Source organism: Sorghum bicolor, chromosome 5 (genome assembly GCF_000003195.3).
Source record: "Sorghum bicolor cultivar BTx623 chromosome 5, Sorghum_bicolor_NCBIv3, whole genome shotgun sequence".
Taxonomy (NCBI): domain Eukaryota; kingdom Viridiplantae; phylum Streptophyta; class Magnoliopsida; order Poales; family Poaceae; genus Sorghum; species Sorghum bicolor.
The window spans coordinates 67773622-67794854 of NC_012874.2; the positions used below are offsets into that span (position 1 = coordinate 67773622).

At 43.7% G+C, this 21233-nt stretch overlaps 1 protein-coding gene across 2 annotated transcripts; it reads left to right on the forward strand.

Moving 5' to 3' along the window:
• On the forward strand, positions 17402-19991 carry LOC8079136 (protein PYRICULARIA ORYZAE RESISTANCE 21). 2 transcript variants are annotated; one of them, XM_002449846.2, is made up of 3 exons: positions 17402-17506; positions 18606-18687; positions 18777-19991. In XM_002449846.2, the coding sequence occupies exons 1-3, from the start codon at positions 17495-17497 to the stop codon at positions 19634-19636; spliced, it is 954 nt and encodes a 317-aa protein (XP_002449891.1). In that variant the 5' UTR covers positions 17402-17494; the 3' UTR covers positions 19637-19991. The 2 variants fall into 2 exon arrangements, with proteins under 2 accessions (XP_002449891.1, XP_021316563.1); XM_021460888.1 differs by lacking the exon at positions 17402-17506 and adding an exon at positions 17513-18377.

Sequence of the window (21233 nt, forward strand, 5' to 3'; positions counted from 1 at the left end):
AATTACTTGCATTTAGAGAGGTGTTTAGAGAGGTACTCTGTTTGACTGTTTACCTCATAAGAGGTAAGATCTCAAATAAATTTTAGCCCTTTATTTTTTAAGTGCTTACAATAACTAACTAATTAATTAATTAATTAATTAAAATGTTTAGAAAAAAGGCCAACAAATAAACTAATATATACAAGATATATACTATCCAAGAATCACTTTTTATTGCCATAGAAACTATTGGAGTGCACCCATACAACATGTTGCTGTTGCATGCGGTACCATATACAACATGGTCATGTCTGAAGTTAAATAAATAATTAAAATACACCTCTATATTTGTCACATTGAAGGAAAAAAATACAACTCAAATTATGGACCAAGGGATAAAGGACAACTCCTCATAGATCATTTAATTAAAAAAGGAAAAATAGGCTACAGGACATTGAAAGTGACCTTCCTTTGTTGGGGACACTTGAAAAAGTTGCATTTGCTACTGGACACATTGGTTGTTGTCAAGTTTGCTCCTCGATACTGCACCTAATAAAATTTTCATTTCTGGTTCTAGAAGAGAGAGAAGAGATGTGAATGGTCCTTTTTGCCCCTAGCTCTTTCTTCCTGTCTCTCTCTCCATTTCTATTATCCACCACTCGCCACAAGGCAAGTGCAATAGTGCGACTAAACCTGACAGTGGGCTAAGATCCAAACCAAACCCACACCAATCTAAAACATATATATGTGAAAGTCAAATCCAAACCAAATTAGACCATGACTTCAATCATCCACACCAAACCATACCACTTATGCGCTAGACCCATTAAAATACATTTCCAACCCACTATTTCACCGGCACCTCATGCTATTGTTTATATTTAGCCATAAACAAAAGCAAAAAATAAATAGATAGAACAAAAAATTATTGTAAACTCTATTATTTACAGCCAAACCAGTTCAGCCCACTTTAATAGGGCCCAAACCAAACTGGCCCAACAGCCTTTTCAGCCTGTTTCAATCCAAACCAATACAGCCCAAAAGTAAAACCAAACCAAAAAACCCGGTTTTAACCCAAACCATTGTCAGGTTTAAGTGCGACACCGTCCCGGGCAAGCATCTCTCCATATAGCCTTGGGGCGCCCTCCCACCAACAGCTCTCCACGAGGAGCGTAAGCAAGTGGTTGCAGCGCACTATGTCACCGAGCATGCCGTGCAGATCCTTGTTTGCGCGTGTGCATGCCTTGACGACCTCCCCTTCCATCCAGTGTCCTCACAGGCAGCACGGAGCCTATCGAGGGTCCTGTGAGTAGGCGTGGCCATCGTGTGGGACATGGATAGGAGTGCGCCATTTGTGGCCTTCAAGCGGTCGATGTCGGTGAGGACTCGGGAGGAGGAGCAACACCAAACGGGTGAGCACGTTAGGGCCATTGCCATGGTGGTGGTTGGCGTTGGCCATGGTGCCATGACGATAGTGGCAGCGAGGCACACGTTAGGGAACGAACGGGTGAGGATGACAAGTTCTCGTACTGCCTCGTGTCCATCCCTTTCACTTGGCTGATAATATGTGACTAAAAGTACTGCTCACTGATTTGTTACGAGAGAAAAATACTGTTGAATGGCTGGCATATTCGACAGATAAGCTCAAGCGAACAGGCTCGGCTCATCCACCCTAGCCCCCTCATCATATCATGGGCCATAGCCTAGATGCCGCCGCCGTGGAGACAAACAACTTCGTGTACATGCCACTGCTCCAAAACCCGAAGCACCCAGAGTTCTCCTTGATGGGGCTAGAGGATTTTCAAGGTACGCGCAACTAGGATCTATGCCCGGTCGGAGCTTGCATGCACGGACTGCACTGGGAACGGCAGGATGGAGGACTTGGGAACGACCTTCACCATGTTGCCCAACAAGACATATGCATGGGTGGCTGAGGCGTTCGCCCACACGATGGACGCTACACTCAGAGGAAAAGATGGGGCTCACACCCTGCTACCAGTCTACCACTATGCCGAGTGCACGAAGGAATAGATGGATGAAGATGAAAGTAGTTGGGGTAAAATGGACAATGCGCATCTCTTCTTTCTTTTCTGGAACCATAAGTTAATATTTTAATGCATGCTGTGTCTTGGAGCAAATTTGACAACAACAACTGTGTCCAGCAACTAATGCAACTTTTTGTTAATGTCCACCAACAAAGAGAGATCACTTTAAGTGTCCTATTGCCTATTTCGCCTTTATTGCATAATATGTGATTACAGCCATTCCGATCTATAGTCTACAGTTATTTAAGAGTATCATTGCAAAACCCATGGATATCTTTATACAATTTATTAGGCCCTAAATTCAGGATATGATAATTGATCTCGTCTAGCGGAACATGAGCACTCACGAATGGGGGCTCTGAGTTTATTTCCATCTCAAATGGTGCAGGTACATATATCCAGCCTCTATATATGCTTGTGAAGTTTTATCTTCAATGGTGTGGCTATGACATATTTGTGACTTTGCTTAAAGTTTAGTGGCAACCGATGTAACTGAATTATTTCATTACGCTACAGGGCCGTGCGCATGGGCGTGCGACCGGTACGAGCGTACAGGCCCCCCCAATGTGTAGGGCCTCAAAAAATCAGCCTAACTTCCAGATCCTAGCTGGCCAGCTCGAGCAGTGCGTGCATCTCCATGACTCCGTGACCCTCGCGACGACTTCACGTGTGGCGACGCTTCCGAATTCTCGGCTCCGAGCCCCAAGGCCCCCCCTCCCCCCCACACACAGCGCCTCACATTCTCTCACCATCTTGCGTATTCGTCCTCTGTTCATTTTGTTCCGCGATTCCGCCTGTTGGCTCGTGGCGCTCGTCCAAGCGATTAGCAAGAAAGGCAGCATCAAGGAGAGGGTGAGAGGCGGAGGCCCCTGCAGGAGTGAAGGCATTAGTTTTCTTCAATTCCATCTGTATTGTACTAATTATATTCTTGGTACCAAGGTCTACAACAGCTTATATAATTTTAGTTTTATTTTTTTTTCATTCATCTTTTGAAGCCATATTTTCTACAAATCAATTTAGAAAATATGAATTCAGCCCTTAGAATATATATTACATTTGCTCTACAATATATACATTATTTTGGCTATATTTGGCATTTTGATTTAGGCCTCACTTAGCGTCTGGTACGGGGCCTGTAAATCTGACGGCACGGCCCTGTTACGCTGAATGGTAAAAAGTATATATGACCTACTTCTGCTTATATCAATTTTGATGACATGAACATTGGTTTCGTATATATGTAAGTACGCTCTGCGAATTATTTACTTCTTGTCCTTGAACAAAATGGTAGGTAGTTCATATGAGGGTGAAACTGAAAAAAGCCCCTTCCATTAGTCTCATGTGGAGCCCGTGTGGCTGAAGAATAGGATTCCAAGCTTTTTCGTTTAACACACAGAGGTGAAGTTGCAGCTAGCCGCACATCTCTCTTTGCTTTCCAGGCTCAACAACTTTACTTCTACTTACGTTCTTGTTATATGTGTACGTTCCAGAAAAGTTTATCTTTTGAATGCTTTATCAATAATGCACACACAAGAGTTTTGCTAATAATTAATTATATTATTGATTCTAAGGATCATATACCCAATACAACCAGTGTCACGCAACATCAAAACATAGTCAAGGGTCTAGTATATTCAATTGGAAACTGTCAATTTACACATGACATTACGTGTTTCTTCATCACAATTTAACCTTTAACATGATTACAATGATACAAGGTTCTGCGAGCACTCCATTTTATCCACCCATCTCACGATGCATGCAGGGAGCAAAATGGAATTACCTGAAGAATGAATGTTGAAGCCATCCATCATTTAACTATTAGATCAGATTCGTCAATAACTTAGCTTTGAGATATAAACCTGTTAAAACATCGCAAGGAAAAAGAGGAATCTAGTTTAGAATTTTGTTTACTTCAAACCATAACTATCAGGCTGAGCTGCAACAGCTAAAAACATCTCAAGTATTGTTGCAAGATTAGCACATGATCGGTCTATTAGCTGCTTCAAATATATTAGCAAACAAAAATAACTAAATTTTCTTGAACAGAGCACGCCTTGTGATTTGTGAATCTATATGGGTGCCTGATACCTGTGCTACCGGACATCAGTGTTAGAACATGATTCCCTATGTTTCCCATGCCAATGACTGTACTGAACCACACATGGTCTTTCCCTTTGAATCATAACTAAACTTCACAACTATTACTGTGATAGCACATCGCCCACTCGTCGACGCTTGTAATATGTACTTTTACTTGTCAGCCTGTGTGCAATTGTTCACTCTTGAAGGGAGAGGATGATGAAAGAAAAATGAGCAGTGCATGTATGTTTTGTAGTTGTGGTTTTGTAAAAATGAGATAAGTTCTTTCTGCTTACTGTAGGCAGTTGTCATTCTGCATTTATAAAACTTGGCAATCATGGATGTCGACATGCTACAAAGTACACCTTGTGAGTTACATGTGAATGTGCTCTTATGAGATGGAGCATTTCTCAAGGTGTACCGAGGTAAAATGGAAAGACATACGAATCTGATGGATCAAAATAATATTCCCGAAGAGATCATTTACCATAATGATCTCCAGAGATGAAACTATTTTGAAACGGCTAGTATTAGAAGTAAAACTAGATTGGTGGGGCAGGCGGCAGGAAATACCTTTAGTGAGATTCACAAATTTCCTCATTATTAGTCAACAAATAACTGCAGGAATAAAACTTAGCGTTTCGTTTATCTTTTCAATGTTGTGTATGTTATTTTCTCGAACCATGCAGAAGGACTGCACGTCATTTCATTAAGGTAGAATAATGCAGTGTGTGTTCCAGAAAAGTTTATTTTTTCAAAGCTTTATCAATGGTGCACACACAAATGTTCTGCTAAAATAATAATTAACTGATGCTATAGATCATATACCCAATAATGCCACTAGTTACATTAGGTTGGTATTTTCCAATGCAACCAGTGTCACAATTATCAAAATGTGGGCTAATTGTGGAACTACCCCTGTTTTGGAGCTTAATTCCTCGTTTGCCCCTATTTTTTTTTAACTTTTCTCGTTTGCCCCTGTTTTTTCAAAACGAAGCCAGCAGTTGCCCCCATCCAGTTAAGTCCACTTAACGGTGTTAAGTTTGGACTGAAAAGACCAAAATACCCTTGGCTGAAAATTGCTCATTTGCCCCTGTTTTGGAACACATGAACACTTGCACTCCAGAGAAGCACACATGTGCACGTATATTCAACAATTGACAATATATATTTCTCAACACATTAAGAGGGATCCAAATAAGGTTTATAGCATACCAAAATATAAGACCAATAGTTGCATCATCAACAACGTAGCTAAGCATACCAAAATAAAGTCACCACATGCAAGTGTATGTGTTCATGTCATACATGGCCTAGCACATACGCATCCAAAATAAAGTCACCACATCCACCAATTATTACATATCCCAAGTGGTCAGTTTTACCCATTGAGCAATGCAGCAAGCCTTCCTCCTCTGCCTCGGCCTCCTCTTCCTCTTCCTCTTCCTCTTCCTCTTCCTCTAGAATCTGCAAGTCTTTACAATTTCTAATCCAGTTGTTGAAAGATTCGGAGATATTATTATTGATGTAGTCTACCTTGCAGTAATCTAAAAACTTGCTTCTAGTCCACAAGTATGGATGATGCTCATCCAAGTAAGCAATTGCTGCTGGACTCTTTTCCATGATTCTTGCCATGTGCCAATTGTACTTCTCTAGAGTGCAAGCCTTGGCAGCCGGCCACATGTTATAAGTGAACACATCACCAGAGTAATGCTTCTTGAAATTCTTCCACAAATGTCTCATACATTCTCTATGTTCAACACCAGGATATACATCCTTCACAGCCTCACCTAGTCCTTTGCATGCATCTGTGCTGATAGCCAAACCTGTAGGTGTACCAATAGCAGCCTTCATGTTCTGGATGAACCAAGTCCAACTTTCAGTGGATTCAGTCTCAATGACACCATAGGCAACTGGAAAAAGGCTATTATTTCCATCTATAGCAACAGCAGATGCCAACTGACCTGTAGACCTTCATGTCAAATGGGTAGCATCTATAGCAATATAGGGTCTGCATCCTTCAAGGAAACCATCAATGCAAGGTTTCAGTGCCACAAAGAATCTCCTAAAACAGACATTGCCTTGATGAACTTCAGTATCCATCTCAACAATGCTTCCTGGGGCTGATTTTAGTAGCTCAACTCTATATGTGGGCAGCAAGTCATAATTGTCATCCCACTTACCAAAAATCATGTCTAGAGCCTTCTCCTTGCCCCTGTGTACCCTATGGTAAGGAACCTCAAAACCATACCTTGCCTTCAGCTTCTTTGTCTACTCCTTAGCACACAATGTTGGGTCCTATTGTAAGAACTCAACAACCCTATCAGCAACCCAGTTTTTTCCTGCCATTGTGTCACCACAATGATTCACTGAACCACACTTGCTATGGTGCGGCGGACCGTTCAGCTTCACCTGCATGGGAAATAAGCTCTCAATAGTGTAACAAAAGATAAAGTCAAAAGGAAAAAACAACCCAAATAAGATATAAAGAATTGTTATACCTTGCATCCAACATATTTTCCTGCCTTGCTAGTATTTGCAAAGAAAGTCCACTGACAGCCTGTTTCATCAGCTCTCAAGCACTTAGCTCGAAATCGCTCTAGATCTTTCTTCACAGTACGATAAGCATAGTCATTCAAGATTGCATGTTGGGTCAACGCAGATTTGCACTCCTTCACATCACGGAAAATACAACCAACATCAACACTTGGAGCATCAACATCATAAGAGAAAAAAGGTTCATCATCATTGTCATCATCAACAAACATTTCATGAGAAGGATCATAATCAATGTTAGAGCAATCAGAGTCAGAAAATGTATCTAATTCAGAATCAGAAGATGCAGCCAAATCGGAGTCATAACTGCTATCACTCAGTACATCATAAGAGACTTTACTGTCCACCTTCTTAACCTTCTTGTCTTTCTTGGCAAGCTGAGCAGACTGAGTGCACTGTTTTGGATCTATGAAAGGATCCAAATCAATAGGAGCAGTACTTAGAAGGCTCCTAACAGTAGGGTGAAGCCTGCGCTTAGTGGGTGAGCATTGCAATGGTCCTTCAAAATTTTTGATTTCAGCAGCAATGCAAGCTTCCCCCTTGTCTTTGTTGACCTCAAACCATTCTTGAAGTTGTTCATTACTTCCAATCTCAATAGAACCATCCTGAAACCACTCAGAAAGCTGTTCCTCCAATGCCCTTGATAGAGATATGTATTGCCTTGAACCCCAAATAAAACTTTCAGCAATGAAATTTACTACTTCCAGAAAGGTACATGCACTTCTGTGTCTATAACACTTTGGACCACAATCGGGCATACTCCAGTGTGCCCGAACCAAAACAATAAGTTTAATTTGGTTTTTATTTGACCTACAAACCATAGGAAGAAAACTCAATGCTCATCGTACAGCCTGACCGAGCCGCATGAACGCAGAAACGATGGAGACCAAGAAATTTACCCAATCGACTCCATGTCGCAGCGCCCCTGTTCCTGCGCGAGGATGAGACCCGGCCTCCTCCTGCAGCGCCCTGTTCCAGGCCGCGCCGTGCGCCCGCGCCTACCCGCGCGAGGCCGCGCCGTGCGCCCGCGCGAGGCCGCGACGGCTCGCCGCACCGGGTTGCCGCGCCTGCCCACGCGAGGCCGCGCCGTGCGCCCGCGCGAGGCCACGCCGGCTCGCCGCGATAGGTCGCCGCGCGAGCCTGCCTGCCTCCTGCGCCTCCTGCGGCTCGCCTGCTACCTCTTGAGCCTGCAAATCTCCAGGGGAACCCTAGCAGCAGCCGCGAGTCGACGGGACTCGTTCGCGAGGAAGGGATGGGAACGAAAGGATAAGGGGCATTCTGGTCTTCTTTCCCTTTTTATTTTTTCTCAGTCTTTTTTTGGCCTAAATGTTTCACCAACTAATGGATGGAGAAAAGAGGGGCAAACGGTGGATTTGTCTTGTAAAAACAGGGGCAAACGAGCAATGTTTAAAAAATAGGGGCAAACGAGGAATTGAGCTTCAAAATAAGGGCAGTTGCACAATTGTCCCTACAGTCAATGGTGTACATATTCAATTGGACTATCAATTTACAAATGACACGATTATAATATAACAAGTTCATGCGAGCACTCCATTTTATCCAACCATCTCATGATGCATGCATAGAGTAAAATGGAACTATTAGATTTAGGTTAACGAGTTGACCTCTCCCTGGTCCTCGGTTCCGTGTTAAATAGAGCTGGGGAATAGCCCCCACGGCGGTGGCACTTACAACAGGTTTGTTACAGATTTGTTACAAGAGATAAGATCTCCTAGCTACAAACTAGGAACTATCTAACACCCTTCCTCAATCTCAGCCACATACAAGGTTGAGATTATTTCTAAATTCTCTAAGCTTCACCCGTGGCAAGGCTTTGGTGAACCCATCTGCTATTTGATCCTTGGTGCTAATGAAACTGATTTCCAATAGTTTTTGTGCTACTCTTTCACGAACAAAATGAAAATCAATTTCAATGTGCTTGGTTCTTGCGTGAAACACAGGATTGGCCGAGAGATACTTGGCCCCGATATTATCACACCATAGTCTAGTCTGAGGAGGATGTGGAACACCAAGTTCCATTAACAACTTTTGTACCCAAATCATCTCAGCAGTTGCATTGGCAAGTGATTTGTACTCGGCTTCAGTGCTAGACCTTGACACAGTTGGCTGCTTCCTCACACTCCACGAGATCAGGTTCTCACCGTGAAAGACTGCAAAACCTCCGGTCGATCTCCTATCGTCGACACATCCTGCCCAATCAGCATCTGAAAAAACACTGATCTTCATAGTCCTCGAGTTTCTGATCTTTAATCCAAGATTCAGACTTCCTTGAACATATCTTAGACTACGTTTTGCTGCACTCCAGTGAGTTGTTGTTGGCGAGTGTAAGTACTGACAAACTTTGTTCACAGCAAAGCACAAATCTGGGCGAGTGAGTGTCAAATACTGGAGAGCACCAACAAGACTTCTATACTTAGTAGCGTCACTCGGTCCGAGTACATGACCGTCATGAGCACTAAGTTTTTGCGTAGAGGACAGAGGTTTATCAGTAGCTTTGCACTTGCTCATACCCGACCGAGATAGGATATCTGACGCATATCTTTGTTGTGTAAGAATCAGCCCATCTTTTACCTTCTTGACTTCTATTACCAGAAAGTAGTGGAGATCTCCAAGATCTTTGAGCGCAAACTCTTTCTCTAAATCACTGAGCAAAGCCTTCATTGCATCTGAGGAAGAGCTTGCAACAATTATATCATGTACATATACTAGAACAAACATCTTATGTCTACCTCTGTTGTAATAGAACAATGAGGTGTCAGCTTTCGAAGGTGTAAAACCCAATGATATCAATTTTGCACATAAACTTACATACCATGCTCGTGGAGCTTGTTTTAAACCATAAAGGGCCTTATCAAATTTGCATACATACCTTGGATGTGTTTCATCTTCAAACCCAGGGGGTTGCTGCATGTAGACTTCTTCATCCAAGATACCATGAAGGAAGGCATTTTGTACATCTAGTTGTCGTAGGGACCAGCCTAGAGTAACTGCAATGGACAGAACTAACCGAATGGTGGCAGCCTTGATTATGGGACTGAAAGTGTCTTCTTAGTCTATTCCATACCTCTGTTTATAACCTTTTGGCTACTAACCGGACCTTATATCGGTCAACAGAACCATCAGCCTTCCTCTTTACTTTATATACACTTGCATCCTATTATATTTTTCCATTTTGGCAAAGGAACCAAATGCCAGGTTTTGTTTCTCACCAAAGCTTGATATTCAACATCCATTGCATTTACCCATTTTTTATCTTTGAGAGCTTCATTAACACTCGCTGGTTCTTCTAAACTTGTAGCCACAGCCATACCCCATCTCACCGTGCCATCTGTGTACTGTTTAGGCTTCATTATACCCTGCTGAGATCTTGTCATAGGTCGGAGATCAGGTTGAACCACAGGAGCATCTGCTGCTGGCAAACCAGAGTTGGGTGGCACACCCGAGCTCACATCATGATGAGCTGCACCAGATTCGCCTGGAGCCGCTGATCCCGCAGGCAAATCCACCTGGGACGCCGCTCCCCCTGGCGGATCTGAGTGCGGAGCCACACCGTCGCTGGAAGAAGAAGAGGTGCTGCTGGAGGTCGTAGAAGATCCGGCGCCTGGAGGGTCCACCGCAGGCTCGACAGCAGGAGGTACCGGCAGCGATCTCGAAGCTAATTGCGACACAGGAGAGCTGCCGGTATGAGGAGAATCAGCCTGGGATGGCGCGCTGTCTCCTGCGCCATGACACATGAGATGATGAGGCTAGGCACCACCTCCATTGCCGTTTTGAACACCGGTTGCAGCCAAACTTTTTTTCGGAACCCTATGGATGCACAGACGAGCTCACAGAAGCATTAGTAGGGTTAGGAGAATCACCATGCTGATCACAAATTTTGGCATCCCCAAAGGTCATAGATGGATTTAGAAGAATATTAGGGAGTACACTAAGCTCGGTTCGAAGGCATGAACCAGCATTAGGATGTAGGCTGGCAAAGGGAAAAATAGACTCATCAAATACTACATCACGGGAGATGTAGATGCGTCCCTCACTTGGATCAAGACATTTAAATCCTTTGTGAGAATTGGTATACCCAACAAACACACAACACTTAGATCAGAATTGAAGCTTTCCTATGTTGTACGCACGCAAATTAGGCCAAACCGCACATCCAAACGTGCGAAGAAAACTGAAATCAGCTTGTTGGCCGTAAAGTCGATGGAGAGGAGTGTCATGATTTATGACCTTGGACGGAAGTCGGTTTATCAAGAAAACGACAACTTGAAAAGCTTCATCCCAAAATTTAAGTGGCATGGAGGCATGAGCGAGCAGGGTAATTCCCATCTCTACAATGTGCCTATGCTTACACTCAGTGGCCCCATTTTCCTGGTGAGTGTGCGGACAGGAGACAAGATGGTGAATTCCAATTCGCTTGAAAAAGGAATTCAGGGTTTGATACTCCCCTCCCCAATCCGTTTGCATAGCAAGAATTTTCTTGTCAAATTGACGTTCTACCAGGTTTTGAAAATCACGGAAACACTAAAATACATTAGATTTATGGCGAATCAAATAAATCCAGATAAACTTGGAATAATCATCAATAAAGCTAACATAGTACTTGAACTGACCAACTGATGATGGGGCAGGTCCCCAAACATGAGAGAAAACAAGTTCCAAAGCACTGGTAGACACACTAGTTGACTTAGGAAAAGGAAGTTGATGACTTTTCCCTTGTTGACACGCATCACACACTTTATCGTTCTCATCTGGAATAAATGAAAGCTTATGATTGCTAAGGACTCGACTAACGACAGAAGCAGAAGCATGTCCTAGCCGACCATGCCACACAGATGCAGAGGGTTTGACAGCTCCAAGGGCTTGTTTATTTGATGACGTTGGCGATCTACTCAAAGAGGACTTGATGGGGTAGAGGCCTCCTTCAGCCTTGCCTGCAAGGACTGTTTTCCTCGTCGCCAGTTCCTTAACAAAAAACGATCAGGGTGGAATTCAACAAGTGCATTATTATCTCGAGCAAGTCGGTTCACAGATACTAGGCTTTTGTTTGCATCAGGAACATGTAGAATATTACGAAGATGAATGTTTCTGAAAGGGGAATGCACAAAACCATGACCAACATGTGAGATCTTCATACCTGAACCATTGGCGGCGTGGACGTACTCGCCTCCACGGTACTCATCTTGGAAGGAGAGCTTGTCTAGATCACTTGTGATATGATCAGTCGCCCCAGAGTCCATGTACCAATTGGTGTCGACTCCATAGGACGAGGTGACGTTCAAGGCAGACTTCTGCTGCTGCTGCGGTGCACCCCCTTGTAACCTCTCATCGTACCTTTTGTAGCAATGGAAAGTTGGATGCCCTTCCTTGCCACAAACTTGGCAGATGAGACCAGCTTGGAAGGAGCTGCCACGATTGTTGGAGTTGCCACGACCAGCCTTCTGTTTGCCGCCGCCGCGGGCAAAGCCACCGCAACCACCACGGTTGGAGTAACCACCGCGGTTTCCACGAGACGCCAGGTTTGCAGAGGATTGAGATCCTCCAGTGCGCATCTCCAGCCTCTATTCATGAGCAACAACCTGTGAATAGAGCTCACTTAGGGAGATCGGATCTGTCCTCCGGGAGACAGATGTGACGATAGAGTCATAGTCATCGTCGAGGCCCGTCACGATGTAGGAGGCCACTTCATCATCCTCCAGACGACGCCCAGCAGAAGCCATCTCATCAGCAAGCGCCTTCATCTTGCCGTAGTACTCGGCGATGGTGGATGTACCCTTGAACGCGGTTGCAAGAGCCATTCTGGTGGTCATCAGCCGAGCGCGAGATTGAGAGGCAAAAAAATGCCTCGATGTCGGCCCATGCCTCAGTCGCCGTGGTGGCGTCCGATACTTGTTGCAGGATCTCCCTTGATAGAGAGACGAGAAGGTAGCTCAGGACCTGTTGGTCCTTTGCCACCCACGCGGTGTATTCCTTGTTCAGGACCGCCTCCTCCGACACATCATCGGGATTCTTCTTGGGAAGGTACTTATTTGGTGGTTTGGCTTTGGGGTTGAGGAATTCAAAGACCTCCGCTCCTCGAATGGAGGAGATGACTTGAGCATGCCATAGAGGGAAGTTTCCATGGGTCAGTTTGTCGCTGACCGGCAAGAAACTGAGAGCGGAGAGGACGGCATGCTGTGAAGCGGAGGAGGAACTCATCGCGAAGCGTGAGAAACTCCACGAGGAGATTAGGCTCTAGATACCATATTAGATTTAGGTTAACGAGTTGACCTCTCCCTGGTCCTCGGTTCCGTGTTAAATAGAGCCGGGGAATAGCCCCCACGGCGGTGGCACTTACAACAGGTTTGTTACAGATTTGTTACAAGAGATAAGATCTCCTAGGTACAAACTAGGAACTAACTGTATACAGAATATCTATAATCTAACAGGAACTACATGGAGAATAATTGCTGGAGTGATCCATTAATTAACTGCAAGATCAGATTCATCAATTAATTTAAGATAAAAAATTGGTCAAAATATGGCAAGTAAAAAAGGATCTAGTTTAGAATTTTGTTTTACTTCAATTTCTGGCTGAACTGTTATAGCTAAGGATCTCCATTATTATTGCAAAATTAGTACATGATGACTCTGTGTCTGTGAGCTGGTTGAAACCTATAAGCAAACAAAAATAACTAAGATACTATCATGTTGACGAACAGAGCGCCTTGTGGAAAAACATAGTGGTGGCCACTAGAATACCTGTACCACCAGATATCGGTGTTAGAATGTCCTTTTGGTAGCTTACTACAACATGATTCCCTACGCTTCCCATGCCAATAGCCGTACTGAACCACACATAGTCTTTCCGGTTGAAGATGTAACTAGCTAGACTTCACAATTCTGACTGATACCGCATTGCCCACTCATCCAACAATATACCACACTTACAATATATACTATCACTTGTCAGCTTGTATGCAATTGTTCACTCTTAAAGGAGAGGGTGGTGAATGAAAAAATGAGTAGTGACTAGTGTGCCTACCTTTTATTGTTGCGGTTTTGTACAAACGATACCTTTTATTGTTGTGGTTTTGTACAAACGACACAAGTTATTTCTGGCTGCTATAGAACAGTTGTCATTCTGCATTTATAAAAGAGTAAATTGCACGGCCGGTCCTTAAAGTATTACGTGGTTTTCATCCAGGTCCCTAAACTACGAAATCGCACGTCTGGTTCCCTAATATATTTAAGTGATTTTATCTAGGTCCCCAAACTATGAAATCGCACGTCTAACTCCCTAAATGTATTTAAGTGATCTCATCTAGGTCCAAAATACACATATAGGAGGGTTAGAAGCTGACATGGTCATCCACATGAATATTATTTTAGCACATGACCCCTGATTTAAGTCCACGCGTGCAGCCGCTGGCTCGCCCTTGCTCACCATCACAGCGCCTGCGACATAAGACCTGATCATGTAGGTTACAGTGACGGCTGGTTACGCGAGTGAGCGTAACACCGATGACTGCAGACCAAGCCCCTCCCCTCCCATGTCTACCTCACCCTGCTCGGCAGCGTAACCAGCTGCCATTGCCGCCTACATGACCAGGTCGTATGCCGCGGGCGCTGTGATGGTGAGCAGAGGAGAGCCGGCGGCCGCACGCGTGAGCTTAAATCAGGGGTCATGTGCTTAAATCATATCCATATGGATGACTATGTCAGCTTCTAACCCTCTTTATGTGTATTTTGGACCTAGATGAGATCACTTAAATACATTAGAGAGTCAGACGTGCGATTTCGTAGTTTGGGGACCTAGATGAGATCACTTAAATACATTAGAGAGTCAGACATGCGATTTCATAGCTTGAGGACCTAGATGAAAACCACATAATACTTTAAGAACCGGCCCTGCAATTTACTCTTTATAAAACTAACAATCAAGGATGTGGACATACTACAAAGTACACCTTGTGAGTTAGTACATGTGAATGTGCTCCTATGATGGCACATTTGGCGAGGGGCATGGAATGAATTAGATGGGTGGTAGTACTATTTTCAAAGAGAGCGTTTGCCTTAAAAATGTCGAGAGATAAAACTATTTCTTCAACGTTATTAGTGACATTATTCACAAATTTTCCACAATATACACTACCAGATAGCAGGGGTTTGCCGTGTGCCTGGCGCACACGGCAAAGCCCAAATTACACACGGCGAAGGCTTTGCCGTGTGTTGCTCACGGCAAAGAACACACGGCAAACTCTTTCACGGTGAACTCTATTTTTACTCACGGCCAAATTATGGGCACACGGCGAAACTTTGCCGTGAGTCAATCTTGACACACGGCAAAGAAAAGATAACGAACGGCGGGAGACGGCCTAAAGGCAAGGTTTGCCGTGTGTAGACACACGACAAAGTCTCAATGTTTGCCGTGTGCCAGGGTTGGACACACGGCAAACCCCAACGAAAAAAAAACGCTCTTAGCTACTGCACCACACTATGACTTGTGTTTATATTGCATTTCGGTTGCTCAAATATTATATCAAATTATGTGTAAATTGATAATTTGAGGTCCTAAATGATTTCAAATCAAAAAGTTGTCAACTACAAAGTTTCATAACTTTTTGGGAGCTACAATTTTCATTTAGGGAGTTTCTCCATCCGAGGTCGTTTACAAAATTTGAATTTCAAATTTGAGAAATTCAAACGTAGTTTTTGCATGATAAGATGATTCCAAAATAAAAAGTTGTCAACTACAAAGTTTCATAACTTTTTGAGATCTACAAAGTTTATTTAGAGAGTTTTTCCATCCGAGGTTATTTTTAAAATTGAAATTTTAAAAATTTCAATTAAAATGCTGAAAATAATTAAGAAATAGTAAACAATTCCGAAAATTTTTCTAAACTTGGACACGACACAACCTATATGGTGCAGTGCCTACAGAAAAAGTTTTAAAATCAAATTCAAATATAAAAGTCAAATCTACTCCAACTCATGCTTCTTCGCTCATATCTGTGTGCAACTTCTTCGAAGATTGTCTGGTTTCTATACATCATACATGACAACTTGTTCGAAATCTTTCCAAACCCTTTTTATGGCCTCTATATATGATAACATGACATATGTATAAGTTTCAGGATTTATGGAATAAAATAGCATTTATTAGAATTTTTGAAATGTACCGACGCACGTTTCGCGTCGTGTCTCCTAACCACGGCATTCAAAAGTCATTTTCGTTTCGAATGTGTGTTCTCAGACAGGGTTGGGTAACATGAATATCATTTTTTTTATATATTTTTCCAACTATTTCACTGACTCGTAGTTCAAATTTGAACGTAACCGGAAAAATAAAAATAAATAATGTTAATTGCAAAAATATAGCAAACATGTTTCAAATTTTATGAAATTTGAGTATGGAGTTACAAATGGTGAATGTGTAGAGAAGAAAAAATTTGGAGGGCAAAAACTGAAAAAAAGATAAATTGTTTGCCGTGTGTCGCACCCCTGGCACACGGTAAAGTTTGTGTTTGCCGTGTGCCAGCCTCAAGCACACGGCAAACCCAGGCTTTGCCGTGTGCCTAACGGCCGCACACGGCAAACGTTGACGGCTGGAGGTGGACGTTAGCGTGGGTTAGCTTTTGCCGTGTGCCCTGTTTTTGCCGTGTGTTGCTCATGGTAAAAATTTGAGTTCGCCGTGTGCCTGGTGTTTGCCGTGTGCAACACACGGCAAAGGACAGATATACCGTGTGCCTAGTGTTTGCCGTGTGCTTGGATTAGACACACGGCAAACTCGACCTTTGCCGTGTGTTGCTCACGGCAAACGGGCAGACACACGGCAAACGCCGGCTCTCCGGTAGTGATAACTGCAGGAATAAAATTACATCACAATTATTAACAAGTGAATTAATTATTGACATACCATAAACCCTTTTTTACACACATTGGGGCCCACAGGTGTTAGGTGAAGCCACAAAAACTAATATTTTTAGCTTCATCTCAACTCATTTCTATGTGAGAGCGGAACTTCAGGCGTTTCATGGGTAAAGCTGTTTGCAGAACAGCAGAAGTCCACTTTGGAAAAAAACAAAAGGAAACAGATAATGAAGTTGTTGGTGAAGTTATGCCAAAGAAGTCCCTAATGTTAGATACTCAGATGCAGACGTTTTTTTTTTGAAAAAGAAACTAACTAAATAAATGTTGACATGAATCCAGCTCATTTGTCAAGTTGGAATGTATTGACAGCCTTAGTAAAGTAGGCTATAGTTACGGTGTAATTGTTTTCCACATAAATGCACGACGTTATTATAGTTATTACACAGCGCACATTATAGAGTACTATATTGAACAATACCTATAAATCCAAAGTTATTTGACAGTCCAAAAAACGGCCTTTCAACAGTAACTACGGCACGTCTTGTTTGCCGTTTCGAAGGATCGTCCTTAACATTCAACAACATGCATGCAAAGTGTTTTCTTTTCTTTTTTGACATGCAAATATATGTAAAAATGTACGTATATATAGCCACAGGTAAAGTAGGTACGCACTGAGCAATCGGGAAGTTGCACGTAGTGTTTACGAAAACGTGTACACGTCTCCGGAGTAGGGGTGAAAGCCGTTATTCCCTCAACGTGGGGCCATGTAAACTGACCAATGCAAGGTCGGCAGAAAAAATAAATGCCCAGGCATCTCCGACGATATCTCCTCTCCTATTTATACGGACCCTCACTCTCTCCCCTCCTCTCCTCTATTCACACTGCACTCCTCTCTCTCTCTCTCTCTCTCTAGTACCTCTACATGTGAGAGTCACATAGAATCAGCAGCTCCGAACCAAAGCATGGCAGAGAAGGTGATCTCTCTCCCTCTATCAAAATCTGCTTCTTTTTTTTTGATAAGTCATCACGGGGGGAGGGGAGGGTCTCCCACCTGGATTTCATTCACTGTGGCTCTTAAAGCCTGATATGTAAACACAATTTTGTTTGCTACAAGATTAGATTACACATCTGCTTCTTGCAAAATTTAAAGCTGGCATGAGTTCTGCATACAACAATTGTGTGGTGGTGTTTTGATGCCTCTTTGTTTTCTTCTTCGCGAATTGAATTCGTGTTTCGATGTACCTGGATTCGCGAATTGAATTCGTGTTTCGATGTACCTGGATTCGCGCTGGTCGCTAAACTGTATGCAATGATCTTTTGAAAATGAATGAAATGAAAGGAAAAAAAAAGGCATAGTAGTGGAGCAAGAATATATTCTAAGAGTTTCCACACATGCATGTTCATCTGTAGGAATAAGTCCATTGTTCTTTATTTCACAGTCTAGCTAGTTCCTGTTTCTCTTTTTCCTTGGCACGAGAATATATATATATATTCTTTTGTGGGGGCACTTTTTCTTAATTCTAATATTATGACAAAAAGAAAATAAATATAAATTGGAGGCTTAATTGATGCGTGTCGAGTTATTACTTACTAGTATTTAGTAAGCAGTTTAGAAACGACGACACATTTGCTGAAGGTAATTACTACGTGATAAAGTTACTACGTGATAAAGTTGGCACGGGAACGCATTTGCTGAAGGTAAACACATTTGCTTAAGGTAATTACTACGTGATAAAGTTGGCACGGGAACGCATTTGCTGAAGGTAAACACATTTGCTGAAGGTAATTACTACGTGATAAAGTTACTACGTGATAAACGATGGCACGGGAACGCATTTGCTGAAGGTAATTACTACGTGATAAAGTTGAGCAGCGTTTCAACAACGCCTTCAAAACTTTTCGGAATTAATCTTATTCCGCTTGTCGTGTGCCAGCTGCATGCATGCAGTGATTTTCATTTGATTCCCTTTACTTTATTACTTTATTAGTGCTGTCAATCAAAATAAAAAAGAATATGAAAATAATTACCGTGGTCCGTTTATATACACACTACTAATGCTGGTGTCAACACAGATCTCCATGCTAATCGTCGTGGTTGACCTTGATTGCCGCAAGTGCTACCACAAGATCCGCAAGATACTCTGCCAGCTCCAAGGTAAAAAAAAAAAAAAAAAAAAAATTACTGCAGTGCAGCCTCGTCTCAGTATGGTCATTTCTTGATTGCTGATGCATCCATGCATGCAGACCATGAGAGGATCCGGACCATCTCCTTCGACACCAAGAGCAAGACGATCACCATCGTTGGGCCCTTCGACCCGCAGCGGCTCGCCTGCAAGCTCCGCTGCAAGGGCGGCAAGGTTGTCAGGGACGTCCACATCGTCGACACCACCAACACCGGCGGCGGCGATGGCAAGCCTCCTCCGGAGAACGGGGCACCACCGGCGCCGGCGCCAGTGAAGAGCGGCAAGAACAAGAAAAAGAAGGCTCCGCCGCCGCCGCCGCCACCGCCGGTCGAGCGGCCTCCGTCGCCTCCCCCGCCGGAGCCAGCAGCCCCAGGACCACCGCCGCCCGAGCATATGCCGCCTCCGCCGTCCCCAGTCCACCACCCGCGTTCACCTGACCCGGGGATGTCCGCGATGGTGCCCCAGCCGCAGTACGTCGAGGAGAAGCCGCCGAGAGCGGAGCTGGAGCCGCCGATGTCGCCTCCACCGCAGCAGATGAAGCCGCCGCCGCCGATGGACCTGCCGATGCCCGTGCCGCAGCACCACCACCACCCACCGCCGCCGCCGTGTATGAAGGAGAGGCCGCCGCCGCCGCCGCTGATGATGCCGGCGTGCCCGGCGCGGCCACTGGAGCAGCAGCCGGTGCCGGAGTACGTGATCCCGACGGTGGAGATCCCGTCGTGGCCCGCGCCGCCGGTGGGGCCGTGCGGGTGCCCCTGCTGCGCCCCGTGCTACCAGGGCTACTACGACAGCTGCAGGTGCTCCTGCTGCGGCAGGCTGTACGGCACAACCGTCCGGCCATTGCCGCCGCCGTGTGGCGCGTACAGGGGATGCCGGACGTTCAGCGACGACGACCCGTCGGCGGCGTGCACCGTCATGTGATGTCATCGGATCGTAGCATGCATGCTGTCGAGTGATCAGACGAGCTTGGTGGATTTCGTAGTATCAACTATCATCAGCTGGGAGCTTTTTCGAAATTTAGCATATGCATTACATTGGATTTGAGTGACTTTTATAATACAGGTTGGGAATTTGGGATGGCACGAATACACGATGAGCTGATTATGCATGTCTTGTAGAAAAAATAAAAGTTGATTAGGCGTTCATTCTTCATTCTCTCGGTCGATGATTGTAAAGAAACAGAACAGAGCACAATGTATGTTCATACTGTCCACATCTCATTGGCTAGCAATAGCCAATTGTTTTTTTTAATTCACAGTATTTTGTGGAGTTTTCAATACTGGGGATCTGATTCTTCAGCTAAAGTCTAGAATCATAAAAAGGAAATATATATTTTAAAGGAAAATACACAAGCGGTCCTTTCAACTTGGCAAGGGGTGTTATTTAGGTTTCTATACTTTCATAATACCATCTATACTTTCATAATACCAAATCTGGATCCATAAACTTGGCTTTGGGTGTCATCAAAGTCCAAACGAGCTTAGACGAAGACAAACTTTATATCAAAATTGTAACCTTCGACACGATCTTCAACTTTGTAGTTGAAAAGTTTTTGAACTAAAACTGTTTATAATCCCAATACTGTTGTAGGTTTACAGTTATCAAAAAATCTTGGATGTTGACATGTTCAGTGTCCTAAATATGTGCTGTCCTGGGAGGCTCAGAGCAGAGAGGATGGCTTCTTGCTGTTTGATGAGTGCCTCCAACAAAAGCTGTTAGATTCTCAGGCGATCTGCGTAGAACACACCATTGATATATGCTTTTCAAGAAATTAGCAATTTCTCCTTAATTTTGTTATTCCATTGATCAAAGAGGTTCTGATGAGAATAAGGACCAGACAGGAAGTGGGCATGGAGTTCGAACAAGAGCCTCTAAGAGAAGACGCTAGACATGCCTTAAGCCCTTGCTTGAGTCCATTATGGTCATGCAAGAACACTTTCCTTCCGGAACTGCGTGCAAAATACTTTGACAGACATCCACACTTCCCAATGCTTCCCAAAGCCTATGTTTGAACTTAGTGTTGCTGGTGTTGTGGTCTTATTTATGCTGCAGACAACAGGTCATGTCTTTCTTATATAGTATGCATGGTGTATGAAACAGAGAAACGTTCTATAGAAGTAGATGCTACGGATGGCACTCCCTTAACTACAAGGAAAAATTGTACATTTATGTCTCCACGTGGGGATGTATGATCATTGGGGCCACACACTGACGTTCTTGCTAACTTTTGGCAAACAACAAGGCCCATTCTGAGTTTGTTCATCCAAATTAAATGATTCTCAACCAAAAGCATTAGGCTACCTTGAGGACGAAGCTTTCCATATCCTATATATATACACCAGTTGACGGAGTCCAAAGCTAAACTATAAGATTCCTGCGTTCACTATATATTTGAGTTATGCATATTTTGCCACCTATTATATAGAAAATCTGAAAATGACACTGCTACTCAGTAGAATGTTGGAACTGGCATATCTCTTGGGCCCCATTTGGTTCCAAAAAATTGAGAGAACTCGGA

Excerpts from the sequence above, each read along its gene's own strand:
- LOC8079136 (XM_002449846.2), top strand. Across the intron at positions 18,688-18,776 it reads GATACTCTGCCAGCTCCAAG|ACCATGAGAGGATCCGGACC; the intron begins GTAAAAAAAAAA and ends CCATGCATGCAG.